We start from the raw sequence: 20,600 nt of genomic DNA on the forward strand, positions 1-20,600 counted from the left end.
GGTGAGAATCATGAACAAAAAGCTGAAACTGTTTCTAGACTTCAGGAATTTTAATTGACTTCTCTTAAAATAATTTTTGTCCTTTGACTTGAGTAGGTTTACGGAGTGTGGTTGAAGAGTTGGAATTGGAAAGGAATCAGCTGCAGGAACAAATTCTCTTTCTGGAAGAGCGTTGTCAGGATTTGGAAGACAGATTTCAGCTTCAAGGGAGAATGGAGGCTCTTCAGGTAAGCTTTTGAGTTGTGTAAACCTGATGAGTCAAGAGAATCATTTTATTCAGTTGATGTTCTTACAATCATAGCCTACAGTATGACAAAACCACCAATTTGCAGCTAACAAAAATGGTTAAAGCCTAATTTATACTCATAGTGATGTTGGTAGAGAGTGTGTGCTTACTCTGTTGTGCTCTGAAGTTGAAGCCTATTGCTTCTGTTCAGCTCATGGAGAAATATATTTAGGATTAAGCTTTTTTATTTGTTGTAGAAATGTAGGAAAAGACAACATAGTTTTCATTATTCTTTTTGGAGACCTTTGTCAAAAGGTCCAGAATTACATTTTGTTACTCTCTCTTCTTACATCCCTCAAGTTTCTTTTCTGTGAGTGCATATTTAGTATTTTCATATATGTATATATGCACATTTATAGAAAACTTTATAGAAAAAAAATAATTTAATATTTATATATATATGCAATCTAAATTTCCAATATTAGACATATATTTATATTGTAAAATTATTCAATGAAGACCCCCCATAGTAAAGTTCTTTTCAAAGCAAGACTTAATATTGCCTGACTGGCAAATTACAATGATAATTTGTGAACTTTATTTTCACTAAATGACACAACTGATCTCTGATTCAAACTCTTGGTGCATTACTCATAGTTCTTTATGAGTACATATATAAAATGTACATATATAAAAAAATTAACGATTTTAAGGTGAAAGACAAGCTTATATTAATTATTACTTGAGAATCTTGTAACCAAGCCTTTCAATACAGGTAACGTTTGGTGTAGAGGAAGAAGGGCAGCTCTTGAGGGCTGTACAGGTGTGTTCTGCCTCCTCCAAAATGCCGCCTTATTTTCATCACTGGTGACAAGTTTGCCATGTTTGTCCTATTTGCTGTTGATTCTGTGTTTTGCTTTTGGTTTTTCGGTTGCTGTTGAACAACTTTTTTTTTTTTGTTTTGGTTTTATTTTTGTATTGGTGCAGTGGATCTGATTAGAGTAGGAGATTTGTACTGCATTTAAAAAGCCAGAAAAGCTGTGTGGATATTAATTATCTCTTCATTATGAATAATCATTATTGTTTTGTTGCAGAACGAAAACGAACGTTTGCAAACTCAACTCACCCAATTACGCAGCCAGCAAATGCGAGATGTGGAGAAGCATCAGATTCTCATCTCTGGCTTGAATGAGCAGCTTAAAGGGTAAAATGAAGGTTCTTTACAACTCCAAGCATGGTTAGCTTGCTTTTAAACTTCTAATGAGGAGTATAATCTCTTAAAACACTTGAAAAAGAGTTGCTTGATTCATGTTTCTGTTTGCAGTGATGTTATTTTTGTACTTGCAAGTTGTTTTCAGTCATGGTATCTTTGCAATTGAAAGTTTAAGTGGAAAGTATAAAAATAATTACTCTCTTAGGAAAACAGTTTGGGGCTAGTAAGTCTAAAAAACTTAAACTTTGTTTTCAAAATCCTAAATATTTTCTTCTTAGATTAAGTGACAGAAATAGTTTCCTTGAGAATTCGCTTGGAGAAAAAGAACAAAAACTGTCGAGCACGACAGAAAAACTGGAACAAATTGAAGCTTTGAGGAAACTGCTTCAAGAAAAGGATCTTCTCAACAAGGAGCTCGGTGAAAAGTTTGTGCATACTGAGCAAAAAGTAAGTGAAATTTATTAGCATTTAATTTCTTAGAACTGATGAGCTTTAGCCATAATTTTCTTTTCTTAATCTGAAGGTTCTGCTGTGTTTTTGCAGTTTTGTCCATTTAAATGCTTTGCTTTAAGTTTGGTGTAAGGATTTCTTAGAGCCAGCAGCAGAGCTTTGCATGAAAATATTTCCATTTTATTGGGGTGATAAGTTATCGTAGTATAAACTTCTCTGTTGTGTAAACTTGATATTATAACTGGTGACATCAGAATTTTAATGTAATTCTGTTTATTTCTATCACATGAATTTTTCTTTTTGATGCTAAGCTGGATGAAGCCCTAAAGAAATGCAGTGTGTATGAAGTGGAGAACACTGAGCAGAAAACAGCCATCAGTGATCTCACAGAAAAAGTTGCTACACTGAAGGAAAAGGTAACTCCTAAAAATAAAGTAAGAGAAGAAATGTTACATTCTTTTGTCATGGCCTATTTAAATGTCAGCAAAGGTAGCAGCATTAGCTGCTTTAAATGCTATACACTGAACCTCCTGTATGCAAAAGCAATCTGAAGAATAACGTTGTGATGTTACAGTTGGGTGCAGGTTGTTACTTTAAGTACTTGATCTACACGCAGAATGGAACTTCTGTTGTCCCTCTAACGTGTTGGAAATATTCTTGTAACATTATTTTCTTGATATTTAGACCTTGAAACAAGACAGTGTGGTGGAGTCCATGCAGCTGGATCTGGACCAGACCAATGAAGAGCTTGACAAACTGAACTCAAGCCATTTAGAGGAAAGATCTCAGCTCATTCAGGATCTCCAGAAATGCGAAAGAGAAATTGATAATCTTAAAGAGGCGCTGGCAGAAAAAGACAGGGAGATGTCTGTCCTGTGTGTGAACATGACAGAATATTCTGAGCAGGTTATGATCCTGAAGCACCAAGTGCAATGCAAAGAGGAGGAAATGCGAGTGATGGAAGAGGCTTTGTCAAAGGCTGAGAGGGAAACTCATTTACTGAAGGAAGTACAAACAGCTGATGTGAGAGATGCAAGTGTGAAGATCTCTGTCCTTTCTGAGCAGAGTAACGCAATGAAACAAGAGCTGGAGAGAGTTAGAGCTGAGATTGAGGCTAAAACCAAAGAGAATGAGGAATTAATAAGACAAAGCACCGAGAACAGCATGACAATTAAGGATCTCCGAGCTGAAATCAAGGCCAACAGTGTCGCTTACCATAACAAACTTGCAGAGTGTGAGTCACAAATTACTTTGCTGAAAGAACAGATTAGTAAATCATCTGAAAAACTACAAGAAACTGAGGATAAACAAAGAAAAGAAACTGAGTATTTGAAATCTCAGCTTGAGGAAAACGATGCTCTGAAAGAAAAATGGAATGATTTGCTTAAAGAGAAAGAGAGTAAAGCAGAGACACTTGAAAATGAGTTAAAATCAATTAAAGATTCATACAACAAACTGGTTTTGGAAAATGCTAAAAAAGATGAAGAGTTGTCTGAAATATCCAGGAAACTTGTAGAACTTACTGAACATCAGGAAACAGTAAAAAAAGAACTGCAAGAGAAACAAGAGCTTGTTATTTCCTTAGAGCAGAAACTTGGGGTTTTGGAGCAGCAAAATGAAGAGACTAAACTTAAATTAACTGGAGATCTGGAAGCCAAAGAGATGTGTTGCAGAGAACTTAATAACCAATTAAATGAAATACATAAACAAATTAACAAACTGGAAATAGAGACACAGGAGAAAACTTCAGCTAATAACCAATTACAGGCAGATCTTGAAGGGAAACAAGGAAAATTGGCAGAGCAAATGGAAGCAAATGAACACCTAAAAAAAAGTATAGATACCATGGAAAGAGAGAAGGAGCAGCTAATCAGAGAAAATGAGAATTTGTCCAAACTCCTGGATGTAAAAGAGTGTGAATTGTTAAGGAAAACACAGGCTGTGGCAGAAATAGAGCACAAGTTGTCTGTTAGCACTGCTGAGTATGAGAAAACACTCTCAGCACTAAATTGTGATAAAAACACTCTGGCAAAAGAGGTGGAACAACTTTCAGCAGCTGCTGAGCAAAAGGAAAGTTGTGTTGTGGAACAGCTGCGGGAGAAAACAAAGGAATGCGATGTGCTGGCTGAGCACTTGTCTGAAAGCAAGAAGCAGACCCAACAGTTGCAGGAACAAGTGCAATCACTGCTCATTCAGCTGCAGGATATTAGAGGTGAAGAAATAAAGAAAGGAGAAATGTTAAATAATAAATTATCTGAATGCAGTGGCCTAATCCAAGAGCTCAGCCAAAGTAAGGAGAAGAACTTACTCCTGCAGGAACAAATTCAAAGCATGACTTTGGATTTTGAAACTGCAAATAGGTCCCTAGAAGAGAAAAAGCTTCAAAATGATTTGTTGTGCAAGGAAATGGAAGAGACTAAGCTTTGTGTTGTAGAGTTGCAGGGTGAAATTAAAAATCTTAAAGATGAAAAAACAAATCTGTCTCAGTTGGTAGAGGAAAGAGACCTGGCTGTGAAAAGTCAGGGTTCAGAACTCGAGAAGTTTCAGAGGCAAGTTTCTGAAAAAGTGGAGGAAAATACAGTGTTAAATAATCAGCTACAGCTATTAAGCAAAGAAGTGGAAGTACTTAGACATGAAAAAGAGGACTTTTCAATCTTATTAAATGAGAAATCACGTGAATGTGAATTCCTTCAGTCTGAAATTATTTCAGCAAAGCACCAAGCACAAACAGCAGCTCTAGAAAATGAAAAATTGAAAGCAGACATTGAAACAGTTAATGTTACAGCAACGAAAAAGTCAGAGGAAGTAGCTGCTTTAACTTCACACTTGTCCCAACAGAGTCATAATATTTTAGCTCTCAAGGACCAAATTGATGGCCTGTTGATTGAGAAAGAAAACTTAAAAGTGGCCTTTGAAGAAAAAGCAACTCTCCTTTCTGAAAAGGAGGCTTTGATTCAGCAAATGAAAGACAGCAAAGTGGCAGAAGGGCAATACATGCAAATCATTTCAGATCTGCAAAACCAAATACAAAGCCTGGGTTTTGAAACCAACCAGCTCAGAAACATAGTGCAGGAAAAGGAAAATGAATTTAAGAGGCAAGCCCAAGAATTAAAGTTATTAAAAGATAAATCTGAAGAGTCTGATGTACTTAGGGTTCAACTGTCTGAGAATATGGAGGTTATTTCTGACCTTCAGAGTCAGCTTAAAAACCTGGCAGAACAGTCATCCCAGCTGAATGATTCAATTGTACAGAAAGATGCATCGTTAAAGCAAAAAGTAGATGAATACATCAGTTTAAAAGCAGAGTTTTCTGAGCTACAGGAGTCTTCTGTTTTGCAGGAGAAACAGTTACAGCTTTTAGTCTCTGAAACAGAACAGTTAAAAGTGCTTGTTTCAGAAAAAGAATCAGCCATCAACAATATTTCGATATTCAGTGAGAATTTAAAGGTACAACTTAAACAGAAAGAGACTGAATGTGATGTCTTAAAGAAACAGGTGGTGGAGCTGGAGGAAGTGAGAGTGAATTTCCAAAAAGAAATACAGCAGCAGAAGAATGTAATAATTGAGATGGACCAATCCTTATCAGAAAAGGAATCCTCTCTTAGGGAAAATGAAAGTCTCCTCAGAACTCTGGAGGAGAAAGCAAAGAAAGATGACGAGAAAACAAATTTAATTTCTCAGCTCCAAAATCAGGTACATGAACTAATACAGGAACTACAAAAATCTAAAGAACTACTCCGTGAAAAAGAAAATGCCTTTTTATCTCTTCAGGAGAACATTAATGGACAGAATGAACTGAGAACTGAGTTGAATGTGGCTCTTGGGAAAAAAGAAGAAGTTATTTCTGGGCTTCTTAATTCCTTAAAGGAGAAAGATGCCAGGGTACAGCTGGCAGAGAGCAACATTAATGCTCTTTCCAGTGAGATCGAGGTTCTCAGAGAAAAATTAGAGGAAAGTGCAACAGCCAGGAGAAACCTCACTGAGGAATTCCAGGAAAAGAACGAGAAGCTTGATATTAATCAGCAAAAAATTGATTCATTGACTGTTGAACTTGACTCTCTCAAAAATGAGCACCAAAAAGCACTAGACCTGATAAACACACGGGAACAAGAACTGCAGCAGAAAGAACTGGCTGTGGAGTCTCTGCGGGTGAAGTGCACTGAGCAGGCAGAGAACTTGGAATGTTTGAGGTTAGAGCTGGACAACCTGAATTCCAAATCAGCTCAAGACTGCCGTGACAATGTGCTTTTAATAAACAGTCTCCAGTGCCAGGTGGAGTCTTTAGAGAAAGAAAAAAATCAGTTACAAGAAGATGTTGGTAAACTGATGGCTGAAAACACACAACTTGGGGCAGCTCAGAGTGATCTGCAAAAGAAATTGGAAGAGCTCCGGGAAATCCATGAAAAACTAGAAACCAGTGAGAATTATTCAAGAATGCAGATCGATGCTGTCAAACTGCAGATGAAGACTGAAAAAGAGAAGTTACAGATGCAGGTTAGTGCGAAGGGTGAAGAACTTTCTAAATTAGAACTTAAATGTGAAACTCTAGAACAAAGTCTGCTTGAGTCAGAGAACAAATGGGGGACAGAACTTGATAGGGTAAATTTGCAGAATAATAATCTTACTGAGCAATTGAGCAGTTTAGAAAGTGAAATGAACTCAAAGGATAGCAAAATCCAGTCTTTGCAGCAAGAGCTGGATCTAATAAAAGAGAAATTAACTCAAAGCTTGTCTCCATTACTTAGTAGTAGGCTTTTATGTAAGGAAAAAGTGGCACAGACTTCAGATTCTGAACTGAAGCCAACTGATAGTAAAACTCAGCTGGAAAAATTCTCTGCTCTGATAAATTCTATTCTGAGCAAAGAAACAGAAGGAGAGCAACTGCAACTCGTGCTTTTAGAAAAACAGAAAGAAATAGACACCATGAAAGAGGAATTACAAAGGTTGGAGTCGCTTCAGAAGCAGAAGGAGGTGCTGCAGAACGACATGGAAAAGATGAAGGGGAAATACACATCTGAAATGGAATGTCTGGCCAAAGAAATGCTCACACTCAAGGAAACATTATGTGAACAACAGTCTCTCTTGCAAGAAAGGGAAGAGTCCTTTGCAGAAATAAATAAGCAAGTTGAATTTCTGCAAGACAAGGTAAATAAATCAGAAGAAATAATAAGAACCAGTCAAGAAAAGCTCCAGGTTGAAGGTAAAAGAGTAGCGAGTCTCCTTGAAGAACTGGGGGAAAAAGATCAACTCATCAAAAACTTAACTTCCCAGGTAAATCAGCAGAAGGATTTAATTTCTGGTCTGAGCCAGCAGCTGAAGGAGAAAGACAGTTCTGTTACTCAGGTGATGGAATCATTGTCTAATGAAATGCTGAATTTTTCTGAAGAGAAAAATGCATTAAATACCAAACTGCAAGAACTTGAAGCTGTTCACAGGGGTTCTGTGGCAGAGCTAAACCAAGTGCTGCAGGAACTTGAGGTTTGCAAGAAAGAACTGGACCATAATCAGATCATGTTAAACAGTAGAGAAGCTGAGTTTAAGCATTTAATGAATGAAAAAGAGGAGATGCAGTTGAATCTCGAGAAAATGGGCAAGGAAAAAGAGAACCTGAAAAAGAAACTTCAAGCAGCGCTGATAGTAAGAAGAGATCTAATGCAAAAAGTTGGAAAACTAGAAAAGAGTGGACAAGAAGAACTAGAGAAAGAACAAAAAAAAGGAGAGGAGCTGTCAAAGAAAGTTAATGAGTTAACAGAGAAATTGAAACTAATTGAAGGACAAAATAAGGATTTTGAGTCTCATCTTGGCACTTTGAAGCAACAACTTCTAGAAAAAGATGCCAAAATAAGTGATTTGACTGAAATTTTATCTTCAAAAGCTTCTTATTTAGAGGAACTTCAGCGTAATATCACAGAACTAAATGATGTCGTTGCTGAAAAACAAAATGTTTGTGAGCAGAACCTAAAATCTTTAGAGGAAAAGGACTGCAGACTTGCTCATATGCAATCTATGCTTGATGAAAAAGCAAGTGCATATGAAAAGGAACATTCTCAGCTGCTCTTAGCTCTTGAAAAGGTGAAGTCTGAACTGAAAAAGAGGGAAGAATCATCAAAGAATTCCAGTTTAGAAGAACCTGGTTTATGTGCTGGGGACAGGAAGGAGTGTCTGGACTCCAACAATGACATTGATGTCATGAATCAATTAAAAAAAGAAAAAGAAGCTTTACAGAGGGAGCTTTTGGTCATGCAAGAAGATATGAAAAAATTTCAACAAGAAAGGGAAGAGCACAGGAAACTTGCAGCAGATTTTGAGGAACAAAAAAGCCACCTTGAGCAGCTCAAACAAGAGCATTCAGTGGCAAGGGAAGACACTGAATTAAAAGAGCTAAGAAGTGATTATGCAAAGCTTGAGGAGGAAACAACAGTGTTAAGGAAAGAGCTGAGAAAAATATTGCTGGAGTTTGGTGATGAAAGAGAAGAAAAAGTCAACTTAATGTCTTTGAGTCAGCAGGAGCAATGTCAGGGCAGTTTGTTGGAGGACATAAAGCAGCTGCAGAGAAAGCTGAAAGTGTATGAGGCTGAAATTGTAGCTCTTAAGACAGTGCTTGAACATGTGAATAATGAGAAAGAAGCACTTATCAGAAAAGGTGAGGATTACAGGCTGAGCCAGGAGGAACTGCAGAGGGCAAGAATTGAAGCTGAGAAGGAGGTCGCAGAAAAGAATGAGGAAATAGAAGCGTTGAGGTGTTCACTTGTGGATTTCAAAGGTAAACTTGATTTGGAAAGGGAATTATTAAGCAAAGCTAGAAAGGAGGGCCAAGAAGAAGCCCACAGTTACAAAACAGCACTGGAAGAAATGAAGAGTGAAAAAGAGGAACTTCTCAGCTGCTTAGAAAAGTCCAATTTGGAACTAATGAATATGAAAAAGGAAGTAGGACGTTTCAGTGAAGAAAACAAAAATCTCATGCGAGAGCTGTGTCTGCTGCGTGAGAAGGCTGAGATGAGTACACCTGTGGTGTCTGGCAAAGAGCTTAAGGAAGAAAATGATACTGAAAAGGAGTTGAAAGGGGTTGGTTCAGAAAGGAATTCCCTTGGAGGGAAGTTAGAAGGTAAAGACTCCAGTTTTCAACTATCAGAGACTGATTACTCAGGGAAAACTAAACTGAGAGAAGCAACAGAATGTGAAATGCACAAACAATTGCAAATGATGGAAGAGCCACTGGGAAAAGCCGCAAATACAAGTGATTGTAAACCCCAAGAGCAAAGAACTGTAATAGAAGATAAATCCAGAGAGCGCCTTCAGAGGAAACTACAGGCAGCTTTAATATCACGGAAAGAAGCCTTGAGAGAAAATAAATGTCTAAAAGAACAGCTTGATCAGCTGATGTTGGAAAAAGAAGAGCTGGTGAACAAGGCAGGGATGCTGGAACACCTGTTAGAGCTTGGCAGAGAAAAGCAAAGTTCAAGTGCTGCCACTCCCTCGGCTGGGGAGGAGAGCCTCGCCTCTGAAAACGCCAGGCTGCTGACGGAGAACGAGAACCTCAGCGCGGCGTGTGAGAGTCTGAAATCCACCATGGAGTCCATAGTTCAGGAAAAAGAGGCCTTTTCTTTCCAGCTAAATACCTTAAAAGATTCTCAGACAGTTGAATTGACAGGCTGGAAGGCTAAACATAGTGAATTAAAGCAGGAGTATGAGTCACTTCTTCAGGCCTATGAGAATATCAGTAGTAAAGTGGCAGAGATGAGGCAAGTTATTGATCTCAGTAGGAAAGAGAAGCAGGAGGCTGTTCAGAGACTCAGGGAAGGAGAATCTGAGAAGGAGGCTCTGGAGAAGCATTTACAAGATCTCATGGATGAAAATGAGGTTGTTAAGAGTCAACTGAAACAGCTCAGCGAGTCCAAGAAAATGGAAGTTGACGAATTGCAGAGTAAAACAGAAAGGCAGATCCGTGAGCAGGAGGCAAGGATGAGAGAACACCAGGATCGCCTTCGTGAGCTCACTGAGCAGAACCATGAGCTGATGGAGGAAAATGAGCAGCTGAAACAAACTTCTGAAAACTTAAAGCAGGCCTTAGAGAAAATTCAGAATGAAAATGATGTCCTTCATAATAACATCACTGTAACTAAAGCAGCCCTGGGAGAGCTCCAGGTTCAAATGGAGGTGTACCAGAATGATACACAATCTAAAATCAGCAATGCCTTATGTGAGAATGAATCACTGTTAAAGGACATTAACGTGCTAAAGGATAAACTCTCTGAAAAAGAGAAAGATGTGCTTGTCCTAGAACAGGAAAGAAAATTAATTTCAGAAAAAGCGCAGGAAATGGAAAAATCTGTGGCACATAAAAATCACTGTCTGACAAAGCTGGACATGGAGTGTAAAAGCCTTACACGAGAAATTGTTAGTCTAAATGAAAAAGTCAAGATTTTAGAGGATGATAAATGTCTGTTACAGGAAGAATTAGAAAATGTACAAGAAAGTTCCTACAAAGTAAAGAATGAGAGAGAATTTCTCGAGACAGAGTTGCTTAATCATGTTAAAAAAGTTGATCATCTTACTGATAGAATGAAATCAGCACAGGTGCAGAATAACTTGCTGTTACAGCAGCTGGAAGAATTAAAGGCAGAAAAATGTCATGTGGTTAAAGAAAAGGAAGAACAGCAGCTCCATCTTGTAAAGATGTTTGAGGAGAAGGTGAAAAGCGCTCAGAGGGATAACAGTGGAAGTAAAAACAAAACAAAAGAATTGCAAGAACTCTTAAAAGAAAAACAGCAGGAGATCAACCATTTGCAAAAGGATTCCATAAAGTTCCAGGAGCTGATCCTGGACTTGGAAAGATCCGTGAAACTGTCACAGTCAAAAAGTGAAAAACTGGAAAAGGACTTAAGTAATGCATCAGAAAAGCTGCTGAAAACAAGGGAAGAAATCCGTCATCTGAAGGGGAAGCTTTCGGCACAGATGGACTTGCTGGATCAGTCAAAGAGTGAGGTGGACAGGCTGAAAGATGAGAATCTAAACTGGAGAAAAGAGCTTAAGAAGAAAGAAGAAGAACTGCAACTCCAGAAGAGAGAATATGAGAGAGAATTGGAATTTCATCTTCAGCAATTAAAACTGCTTCACAAAAGGGAGTTCTCCAACCTAGAGGAACGGCACAGGGCCCTTGAGAGAGAAAAGGATCGGGCACTTGGTGAGATCCAGGCTTTGCAAGAGCAAATCAGCACTAAGGACTCTCAAAACAAGCAACTCCAGGTGGATTTGAACACAGCCTTGGCACAATTAGCTGCTTTTACAAAGTGTATGTCCTCTCTGCAGGATGACAGGGACAGGGTCATCACTGAGATGAAAACCTGGGAACTGCAGTTCAAAGAGGCCATCCAGAACAAGGAGAGACAGATAGAAGACAGTAATAAAAGAATAGTGGCTTTACAGGATGAACTGAAAGAGAAAATGACTCAGATTCAAGAACTGAATATCAAATATTCTGTAGTAGAGGAAACAAAGGATGAGCTGTACTTGAGGCAGAAATCTGTTGATATGCAGCGCTATGAAGAGCTCTGCAGGATAAAAGAAGAAAACACCTTTTTTTTTAACAGACAGCAGGAGCTGGAGAATGTTCTGCAGTCCAAAGAAGAAGCTTTGCAAGCACTCCTTAAAGAAAATAATTCTCTTAATCATCTCATAGAGAATAGTAAAAGTACAGGAAGAGAGATAAAAGCTCTGGAAAGTAATTTTACAAGACAGGAGCAGGAATTGCAAGAGCTTCTAGCAGAGAAGGAAAAGGTGAATGCTGAGTTGCAAAAGCAGATTACCATTTCTGAGCAAATGAAGGTCATGCTAAATAATAAAGACAAAGAAATTTCCTTACTCATTTCCTCAAAAGGTGATGAAATTTCAGACTATCTGGTTCAGGTACAGACTCAACACAGAAATCAAATCAAAGAGTATGAACTTCAGTTGAGGTCTTTGCAGATGGACAGACAACAAGCTGAGGAATCCTGTCAGAGGATGGAAAATGAGCTGAGAAAGCTCCAGGTGAAAGCAGAAGAAGCAGAGCAAGAGAAGGCTGCCATTGCCAGTGAAATAGATGCCTTTAAAAAATCGATGTCATCTCTTCAGAATGATCGGGATGAGCTTTTTAGCAAATACAAAGAGCTGGAGCATCTTCACCAGGATGTCTTAAATCAGAGGGACAGGCTTATAGTTGGCAATGCAAGTGAGAATAATGCTCTGAAGCAGGAATTGAGGATCCTCCTCAATCGAATAGATGATCTGCATTCTGAAAATGCAATGCTGAGTGCACAGCTCATCAAGTACAGGGAAGATCTTAACCAGGTTTTGTCTCTGAAAGACCACCAGCTGAAAGACTTACTGAAGCAGAAACTGGATTGCATCAAAAGCCTTGAGCAGGAAAAATACGATCTTCAAAAGCAAATAAAAGAAATGCAGCTTTCCAGTGAGCTGCAGAAGGGGACTGCTGTGTCTTTGGAACATGAAAATAAAAAGTTGGCATCTAAAATAAGCGATTTAGAATCTCTAATTACCTCCTTAAACAAAGAGAAACTTGTTTCTGAATCTGGAGAGAAACTGCTAAGTAGTGATAGTGCTCAGAAAAAAGAGTCAAGTGGACAGTATGGAGAAAATGTTCAGAAGAAGGTTCAAGAACTCCAGAAATCCAGAGGCAGAAATGTAGGTGAGGAATACAGCAGGACTCTTTTGACACCTAAAAATGGAGATAAACCTGATGTTTCTGCAGAGAAGGTGCTGCTGGAAGTTCAGTCTCAAAACAGTGAGCTGAGGTCCCAAAATGAGGCCTTTGGGAAGGCAATGACTGCCCTGCAGAATGACAGAGATCGGGTCCTGGAGGACTTGAAGGCACTTCAGAGCAGATACACAGCTGAGCTCAGGACTGAAAAAAGGAGAGGAGATGAACTTGAAGCTGAGTTGGAGGGGTTTAAATTGCATCTCCTCAGTATCCTAAAAGAAAATCCTCTTCTGCCTCGGGGTGTCTTTGATGCCGCAGATAAAGTTACATTCCATCAGATTGCTGAGGAGGTTGGAAGGCTCTGTGGGACTTTGGTCAGTCGGGACGTGGAAGTGAGCAGGCTCTCAGCTGAGTGTGGGAATTATGTCCAGCAGATTGAAGCATTTTCCAAGGCCATGGCCAGTCTCCAGGATGACCGAGACAAATTGCTGCAGGAGCTCAGCAATCAGAAGGTAACTTCTGACACCACACAGGGCACAGCCCCATTTCCCCTTGATTGCAACAGCATCAGTGAGAGAGATTACTGTCAGAGTAATTTGGATGTGCCTCAGAGCAGTAGGGTAACACTGTGGTAAGTTTTAAATAGCCACATCACTGTAGTTTTATTCTTTGTGCAGGGAATGCTTTCAGACATTGTGGATTCTGAAGTTTAGCTCTGTAGGTTGTGTGAGTGCTACGATAGCACCGTGTGACCAAAGAAGGTTTGTTTACAATTTTGGGGGTTAATTATCCTGTTAAATGGAGTAAATAGGGAAAACCAATATTCTGTAATCAAATTTCAGCCATAGAGTTTTCACTCCAGTTCACTGATAATGTTTTATTAAACATAGGCTAAGGAGGGAGCCAGCCTGGCAGCTGTGGAAATATCCAAACTGAAGGCCAAGGTTGATGATTTGGAGAAGGCACTACAGCAGACAAAAGCCTTCCAGGCAGAAACTGAGAGAGAGATCACATCATACCAGAATGAGCTGGCTGGATTGAGGTAAGAATTTTAAATTTAAATAGTGGTTCTTGTTTAGAATTCATCACTGACTTCACAACCCAGCATAAAACTGACACCCAGAGCTAGCAGGAAGCAGGATAAGGATATTTGTAATGTGTGACATCACCTTCCACAGGGTTGTCTTTGGACACAGTTTCTCTTGTGTCTTTGTGTCTCTTGGTTTATGTAAACAATTTATTTCAAACAATCTTACTTGAATGATTTCTGTTCTGTTGGTGGCTTGGGTGTTTGGAACTACAGTTAACGAGTCTGGTTTCAGTGCTTGGTGTGGGATAACAATAATTCTGTTGGAATTTGAGGCCATAGGCAGTATCCTGGTGCCTCACTGCATTTTATGGTCCATAGTGCAATTTCTAGATCTCTAATTATAAAGCCTCTGTAAGGTAATATTTATTTTACACTAAAAGTTTTTGGGGGAGAGGATGTCAACCAAAAGGCCAACCCCACATTTCTCTGTAAGTGTGAGAAAATTATTAAATACTCAAACCTCATTTAGCTTGTAGACTTAACTAGTGAACACCATAAATACAAAAATATGCATATTACTCTTCAAAAATTACCATTATTTATTACAGAAATAACAGTAAGTACAGCTTTATCCTCTTCACTGATTTGTATGTGGTGTATAATTCTTTAACATACAGTATTTTCTATTCAGAATGGAAAAAAACCTCCTCCTGTCTGAGTCCCAGGCACTGAGAAATCAATGTCAGATCACGCTTGCTGAGAAAGACCAACAGATTGCAGAGCTGCAGAAGCTGCAACAAGACATGATGGTTAAGAAATCAGTCCCTGCTGGCAGCAGTTATCCAGTCAAGGTAAAGAAATGGAAAGTAGCAGGAATGTAGAATGGAATTTAGCAGGAATGTAGAATGGAATTTAGCAGGAATGTAGAATGGAATTTAGCAGTTTATTGTGTTGAATTTGCAGCACATGACAGTAATCTGGCAGGTGTTATCTTAGGTTAGTTAAATCCAGAATATAGCAGGAAGAAGTTAAAAAAAAATAAAATGGATTTTTTTTTCAGATTTATTATGGCTGCAACCTATTTTTAGGGACATGCTTTTTAAGAGGATCAAGAGGTTGGTAGTTCACACTGAGAACAAACTTCAGAATTTGTGTAGTTGATGGAAAGAAATTTTAAAGATCTAATGAAATTCATTCTTCAGAGCCTAAATCAGTGTCCTGTTCCTGCAGATCAGAGCAGGACCTAACTGGGGGGAGAGAGGGGAGATGTGCTAATGGAAGTGCTCTTCCTCTGAAGCAACTGGAATTGGCTTCTGCCAGGAACAAAATCCTGGATTTAGCAGAGCAGCAGCTGACACCCAGTCTGGCAACTGCTGCCTGCTTTTGTAAACTGTCGTTAAAGCTTCAAGGAAAGTGGTTTTTGGAGTACTATTCTGATTTCCCTTTTCTGTGCCAAAGGAAGGAAGCAGGATTCCTTTTAATTTCATTAAAACCAACATTTTAGTTGGTCGGGTTTGAGTTTCATGTGCTGTTCATTTTCTGTGATTAAAATCATAAATAAGAGCTATTGATCAGTAATATCTGTGGGTTATGCAGTATTACATGTGGTACAGATCTTTTTTTCAGGATTGTGTGGGTAAAAAGATTCCATAAAGCATTAGAGATAAAGCCAAAGCTGTAAAAAGATCAGGTGTTCTTTTCTTTTCAAAATGGACTCTTTCAGCTTAAAATCCATATTTCCAAAATAGCTGTTCTGCAGGTCATGAATATAAGACATTCTTAGCTTGAAAATAATTTTTGAAAGGTGTTTTATATTAATATGTTTCTATTTTACCACCTTTCTTTGTGCCTCACACTATTTGCAAATTAAAAATTACATTGGGTTGCCTTTTCCTGATAGTTTTTTATTGTTTCTTATATTGCAAACATGTTTCTAATACTGCAAATATTTAGGTTGAAAACACTATGTATTAAAAAGACCCCATCTTCTACTTAAAGTCTCTTGCAAATGTGGTATTAAGTTGTGAGAAGGGAATTACATCGTGCAAAGGAAATTCTGTGTATTTAGTGTTGGAGTTGTGCATTATTTAGAGAACTCCTGTACCATTTACCCGGAGTATCCTAATCCTTTTTAAGGCTTTGGAAAGTGCCTCCCTTGCTGGCAGTGGAGATGCCCCAGAGGAAATCAGACGTGTCTTGGCTGAGAAGAATCAGCTGCAGAATGAGCTGCAGCGCTGCCTGCAGGAGATCCACCAGAGGGACCTGCATTTCCAGCAGGTTAATTCCAAGGTAATTTAGAGCAACAGCTCTGATCCTCCATAGCTCGTGCCAGTCTGGGCTGGGATCACACAGAAATATTGATGAATTGGTGGCATCTTGAATGACTGACAGGTAATTTTACTTTAAAATTCAGATGGCTCCAAACAACCCGGTTGGCTCAGACTAGAAATTACAAATTAAATATCAGTATTATCTTTCTGTCAGGCTCCTCTGACTTATTTGACTCTTCATTGTAACGATATTGATGGGGCACTGTTAAACTTCTACTCAAAATATTTATCACTGTAGACAGAAACAGGCTGGAACAAGATTTTACCTTCTGGTTTGGGTATTTTGATGACAGGGGAAATCAATGCTCATGTTTCATTATTTCCTCTCATAAAACAACTGCTTAAACCTCAACCAAACTGTGACCTTGCCAAAAAGTTTGTGCAGTTTTGAAGCAGCAGGTCTCAAATCTGTAGGAATTTCCTGGAGGAGCTAATTCCTAATTTTCATTTCTTTCAATGTGAATTCCTTGCAGGTTGTGCAGTCAGCAGAGGAGAATGCTGTCTTGTCTGCCCAGCTGAAGACTCTTTCTCAGACTCTGAGGGATAACCAGCTCCATTACACTGATCTGCAAAATCGGTATTTAAGGCTGGAGAGGGAATATCAGTCAATGCAAGTGGTGTCTTTCCAAGGCTCTGTTCAGGTAAACAAATATATGGAAATACTTTCAGGTTTTTTTTCTTCTGTGCTTACATATTTCATGCAAAAAATTCACTTTTTATTGTACTGATCCAGTCCTTTTGCTAGCCTTTTGTATGTGCTGAACATAGCTGTCTTTATTGTTGTAAAGCTGGTTTAACTTGACTTTTCATTTAAAGAAACTGTCTCTACATGATTTTTTTTTGTTTTGGAGTATTTTTTTAATTGATCCACAGCTGGCAGAGCTAATTGGATGATCAGTTATTAGTGGTAATTTCACATAATTCATGAATAGTTTTGCAAGGTGTTTGAGTAAGATTTTCAGAAGTGAGATTTAGATCACCACTTCAGCATTTTGGTACCCTCTGCCAACCCCTCCCACACATCTATGAGATTATTATGTGAGGGTTGTAACCAGATGATTTCAGGTCCCCTCCAAGCCCATGCTTTATGATTCTGTCATTATTCCTTTGTAAGGTTTTCATTTTTAAAAAGTTTTCCTGTACTGCCTTGACTATTCATTAACAATCAGTTAATATAATACCCTAAAATAACATATGGATACTTAGAGTAAACAACCCTCACTCTTCCGTAAATGGGAATAAATCCAAATAAGGAGAACTGTAAATTAAAAATAGATGATTAGCTTCAATATTTTGAAACTGTGCTCAGTGCTGGATTATTGTGTGTGTGTAGATGCATTTGTTTCCCCTCAGAATTATTCAGAGGTTGCTGTGGTTACAGGTGTACCTGGATCCTTCAGGTCCCACAGCATTCCTCAACTTGCTGTCAGAAAACAGGCCTGGAACATTTCAGCTCTGGAAATGAAAAAAATTAAATGACACAAAGAATTATTTGTTCCACTGTTTTGTGGTGCTTATGGCTTCTTTAATTGAAACAAAGACTTTTAGCAAGTAGAAAAATGGTGACTGGCTTTTTTTTTCCCCCCCTCTCTTAATATTTTCTAGGATGAAACTAGAGCAGAAGTTCCCCCTGGAGCGCCACAGGAAAGATCTGGGATTATTGTTGAGACCGACAATATGGAGCTAAATGAGCTCAGGAAAAGGTCAGGACTCAGAGCATATATTAGCAGTATTGTTTTCCTGACAGCTGTGTTGTGAGTGTGAAAGTAATGCTTTTGTATCCCTCTAAGGCATTTGTGGAGAGAAGGGAAAGAGGTGGATTTACAGTGGATTAAATAAATCATAAGTCATATCCGTGAATTGTTACCATCTGTGGTTTGTTTCTGTACCTTATTTCATTTCAGTATAAAGCTAAAGCATTTTATCATAATTAAGTCTGTCACAAAAAGGAAGATTTCTTAATAAAAAACCATCCAAAAAAGTAATTATTTAAGTACATAAAATACTGATTTCAGGTTCCATTTTGTCCCAGGCTTGCAGAGACTGAGCAGCAATATGAGTCAGTGCAACAGGCTCTCTCCCAGCTGACAGAAACACTGGCAGAGGAGAAGAGGAGGAGAGAAGCTGCAGAAGAGGCTCTTGGACTCTCTGAAGAGACAAGGAACAGGTAAAACACCTGTCAGATTGTTTGTTTGCCTTTTGTTTTTGGTGAGAGGTTAGTGATTAGGTTTTCCTGTGGGTGTTAGATTTGTGAGCAGCTAATAGAACAAACAGATAATAGAATCTGCTTTTGAGTCCAGAGTGCCTGAGGCAATGGAAATCTATGTGTAATTGTGTACAAAAGCTAAGTTTCACTCTGGATCAAGAAAGTGCTACAAGCTTTGGATTTTTTTTTCTTTATTTAATTTCATCTGTTGGGCTCAGTGGTCAAGTGGTATTTCTTTTTTTCCAAGTTAGGAAAAAAAAAATTCCCATAGACAGCTTTAGCAGAACCACTGGTTACATTTAAAATATCATTATCCATCTGCCTACATAATGTGTCCCTCACAACCATCATCTGAAAATCATTATTCAGTCAGGTAGTAATTGTGGTGTTTATTCTGAATAAGGGGAACATCTTAAGCGTAGATTGTAAATAGAGACTGAAAAAGACCTGGCAACATAAAGTGAGTGTGGCTGTTCTGTGCAGAGACCTTCCCTTAGTGATGTAAGAATGCAAAGTGTGTTTGTGTGAGTTCAGTATTTAAGAGGAGATACTCAGTACTCTGTGTCTCCCTGTCATTTTTCCCTAGGTTTGAAGTGAGCAGTTACAGGTCTGTACCCACTGAATACACTGTCCAGATGGAAACTGAGGAGGAGAGGGAAGCCTTAATCATCAATCCCAGTGAACATGTTGTTGTGAGAAAGGTAAGGAGATGAAAGCTTTTAAAAGCCCTGAACTACCAGCTACTTAAAAAGGGTGTGCATGTTGTATCCTGCTGGTTGCAGACTAGATCTAAATGACACAGCTCATGATCCCTTCATGCTACTGCTTCCTTTTTTCTGTCTTCCTGTTCCTATACCCTGTTTTCAACTGTCATTCGTTGTTGGAGTGCAGATTTCCCTCCTGAGTGACTGGAAATCACTGATTTTGGGTTGTCCTCTTCATGAGTAAGCAGTGGCACAAGGCAACTACTTGTCTAGTGCTCTGAAAAGCTGACTCTGAAGTATTCTGTGTGTTTGGTATCAAGGGGCTGGGCAGGCCATTCAAAGCAGCAAACTACTTCTGAGACTCCATTTCTCTGAAAAAACATCTTTAATTTCTTTCTCTTTGGGCTGTGAGTCAAATACAAGCAGCTGTGTAAAGTGTGTCACAAGACATACTGCCTGTGTCAAAATTAAACTGGGAGTAATCATGTATGTACTGCACGTGTCCATTAAATGAAATGTGCATTGCATTGAATTCTATGCATCCACAAAATGCAGTATGCATCTCTAGTATGTCTGTGTAACTGCATAATACACAAATACCTGGTATTCGTTCCTCTTCTGTTTTAATAAGGCTGGTTTTTTGCCCTCTAAATAGTTTATGTTTTTATAACCTATGCTGTGGCATCAGTTGCTGTGTCAGAGGTTTAGAGTGCCTCAGAAATCCAAGCTGCAGTGGAGCTTCTTGTTCCTGTTCCTGGTTACTGATAGGGAATTTGTTGTTTCCCCCAGATGAAAGGAGGAGCCCTTTCCCTGCGGAGGTGGCTCCGAGGGCGAAGCCTTTACTGCTCCAAGCTGCTGACTTCCCGAGCGAAATCCCGCTACTTCTTCCTCACCTACCTGCTCACTCTGCACCTGGTTGTGTTCCTGTGCCTCACTGGTGTCCTCTGAACCCTGCATTTCCTGGGTGGATCGTTTTGGTGTGCCAATTTAGGATCATGGACTCCTCACATGCTGCTGTTTCTCTATGCACTGGACACAGCTGTAAATATTCCTGTGACACTACGTGAACCTCGAGCTTCTCCTGTGAAATTTGTCTTTATCACACTTTGCTCCCAAGTTGACTTGAATGGCTCTTTCACAGTGGAATATTATATTTGCTAAGGAGAGAATATTCCCCTCTGCCCTCTAAAGAAACTGCTGCATACAAATTATTTAATATTGTTTGTGAGTACATAATGATTGGGTACTACTGAATGGGTTGTAAATGATATCTTTTCTATACAAATTTTATTTTAAGAGTCAAACTACAGATTTCAAAGGAATATCAAGCTATTACTGTATACTGACTTCTTGATTATCACAAGAAGTTTTATAGAGTGCAATAAAGGAAGAACTACTTTAATTTTTGATTTTCTTTGGTTGCTTGGGGTTTTTTTTTGGCTGAAAATAAAAGAATTAAGAAGGTTGTTCTTTGCCATTCGGTTTGTGCCCTGTTCTGTGTGTGGTAATGAGGTAAGCTGATGATTAAAGATCCAGTAAAGATTCAGAATTGAGATGACATAAAGAGATGTCTTCAACTTCTTACATTCTCTTTTTTGTATTTTTTTCCCTGTAACTTGTGGGGAGTTTGGTAATTTTTTAATTTAGTTGCACTTCTTTTCTTGGTGGGGTTTAGTCACTGCCTGTCTCTATGCAAAATGTTCCTCAGCTGCAGAACACATTAAATTCAAGCTTATAAAGGC

The 20,600-nt window shown here is 38.7% G+C and overlaps 1 protein-coding gene across 4 annotated transcripts in view; it reads left to right on the forward strand.

Moving 5' to 3' along the window:
• Positions 1-20,324, forward strand: part of LOC126650411 (golgin subfamily B member 1-like) — a 37,530-nt gene extending 17,206 nt beyond the window's left edge. For all 4 annotated transcript variants that reach the window (XM_050335190.1, XM_050335192.1, XM_050335191.1 and 1 more), the window contains exons 17-29: positions 97-227; positions 1,321-1,430; positions 1,718-1,886; positions 2,201-2,305; positions 2,574-13,100; positions 13,479-13,630; positions 14,310-14,469; positions 15,755-15,907; positions 16,422-16,589; positions 17,554-17,651; positions 17,981-18,115; positions 18,741-18,855; positions 19,648-20,324. In XM_050335190.1, coding sequence (XP_050191147.1) covers positions 97-227; positions 1,321-1,430; positions 1,718-1,886; positions 2,201-2,305; positions 2,574-13,100; positions 13,479-13,630; positions 14,310-14,469; positions 15,755-15,907; positions 16,422-16,589; positions 17,554-17,651; positions 17,981-18,115; positions 18,741-18,855; positions 19,648-19,806 — 12,182 coding nt within the window. In that variant the 3' untranslated portion in view covers positions 19,807-20,324. The remainder of the gene's footprint in view (positions 1-96; positions 228-1,320; positions 1,431-1,717; positions 1,887-2,200; positions 2,306-2,573; positions 13,101-13,478; positions 13,631-14,309; positions 14,470-15,754; positions 15,908-16,421; positions 16,590-17,553; positions 17,652-17,980; positions 18,116-18,740; positions 18,856-19,647) is intronic.
• Positions 20,325-20,600: the final 276 nt, after the last annotated feature.

This window comes from Myiozetetes cayanensis, unplaced genomic scaffold (assembly GCF_022539395.1).
Source record: "Myiozetetes cayanensis isolate MyiCay16 unplaced genomic scaffold, myiCay2020 scf6-25, whole genome shotgun sequence".
In the NCBI taxonomy this organism is placed as follows: Eukaryota; Metazoa; Chordata; class Aves; order Passeriformes; family Tyrannidae; genus Myiozetetes; species Myiozetetes cayanensis.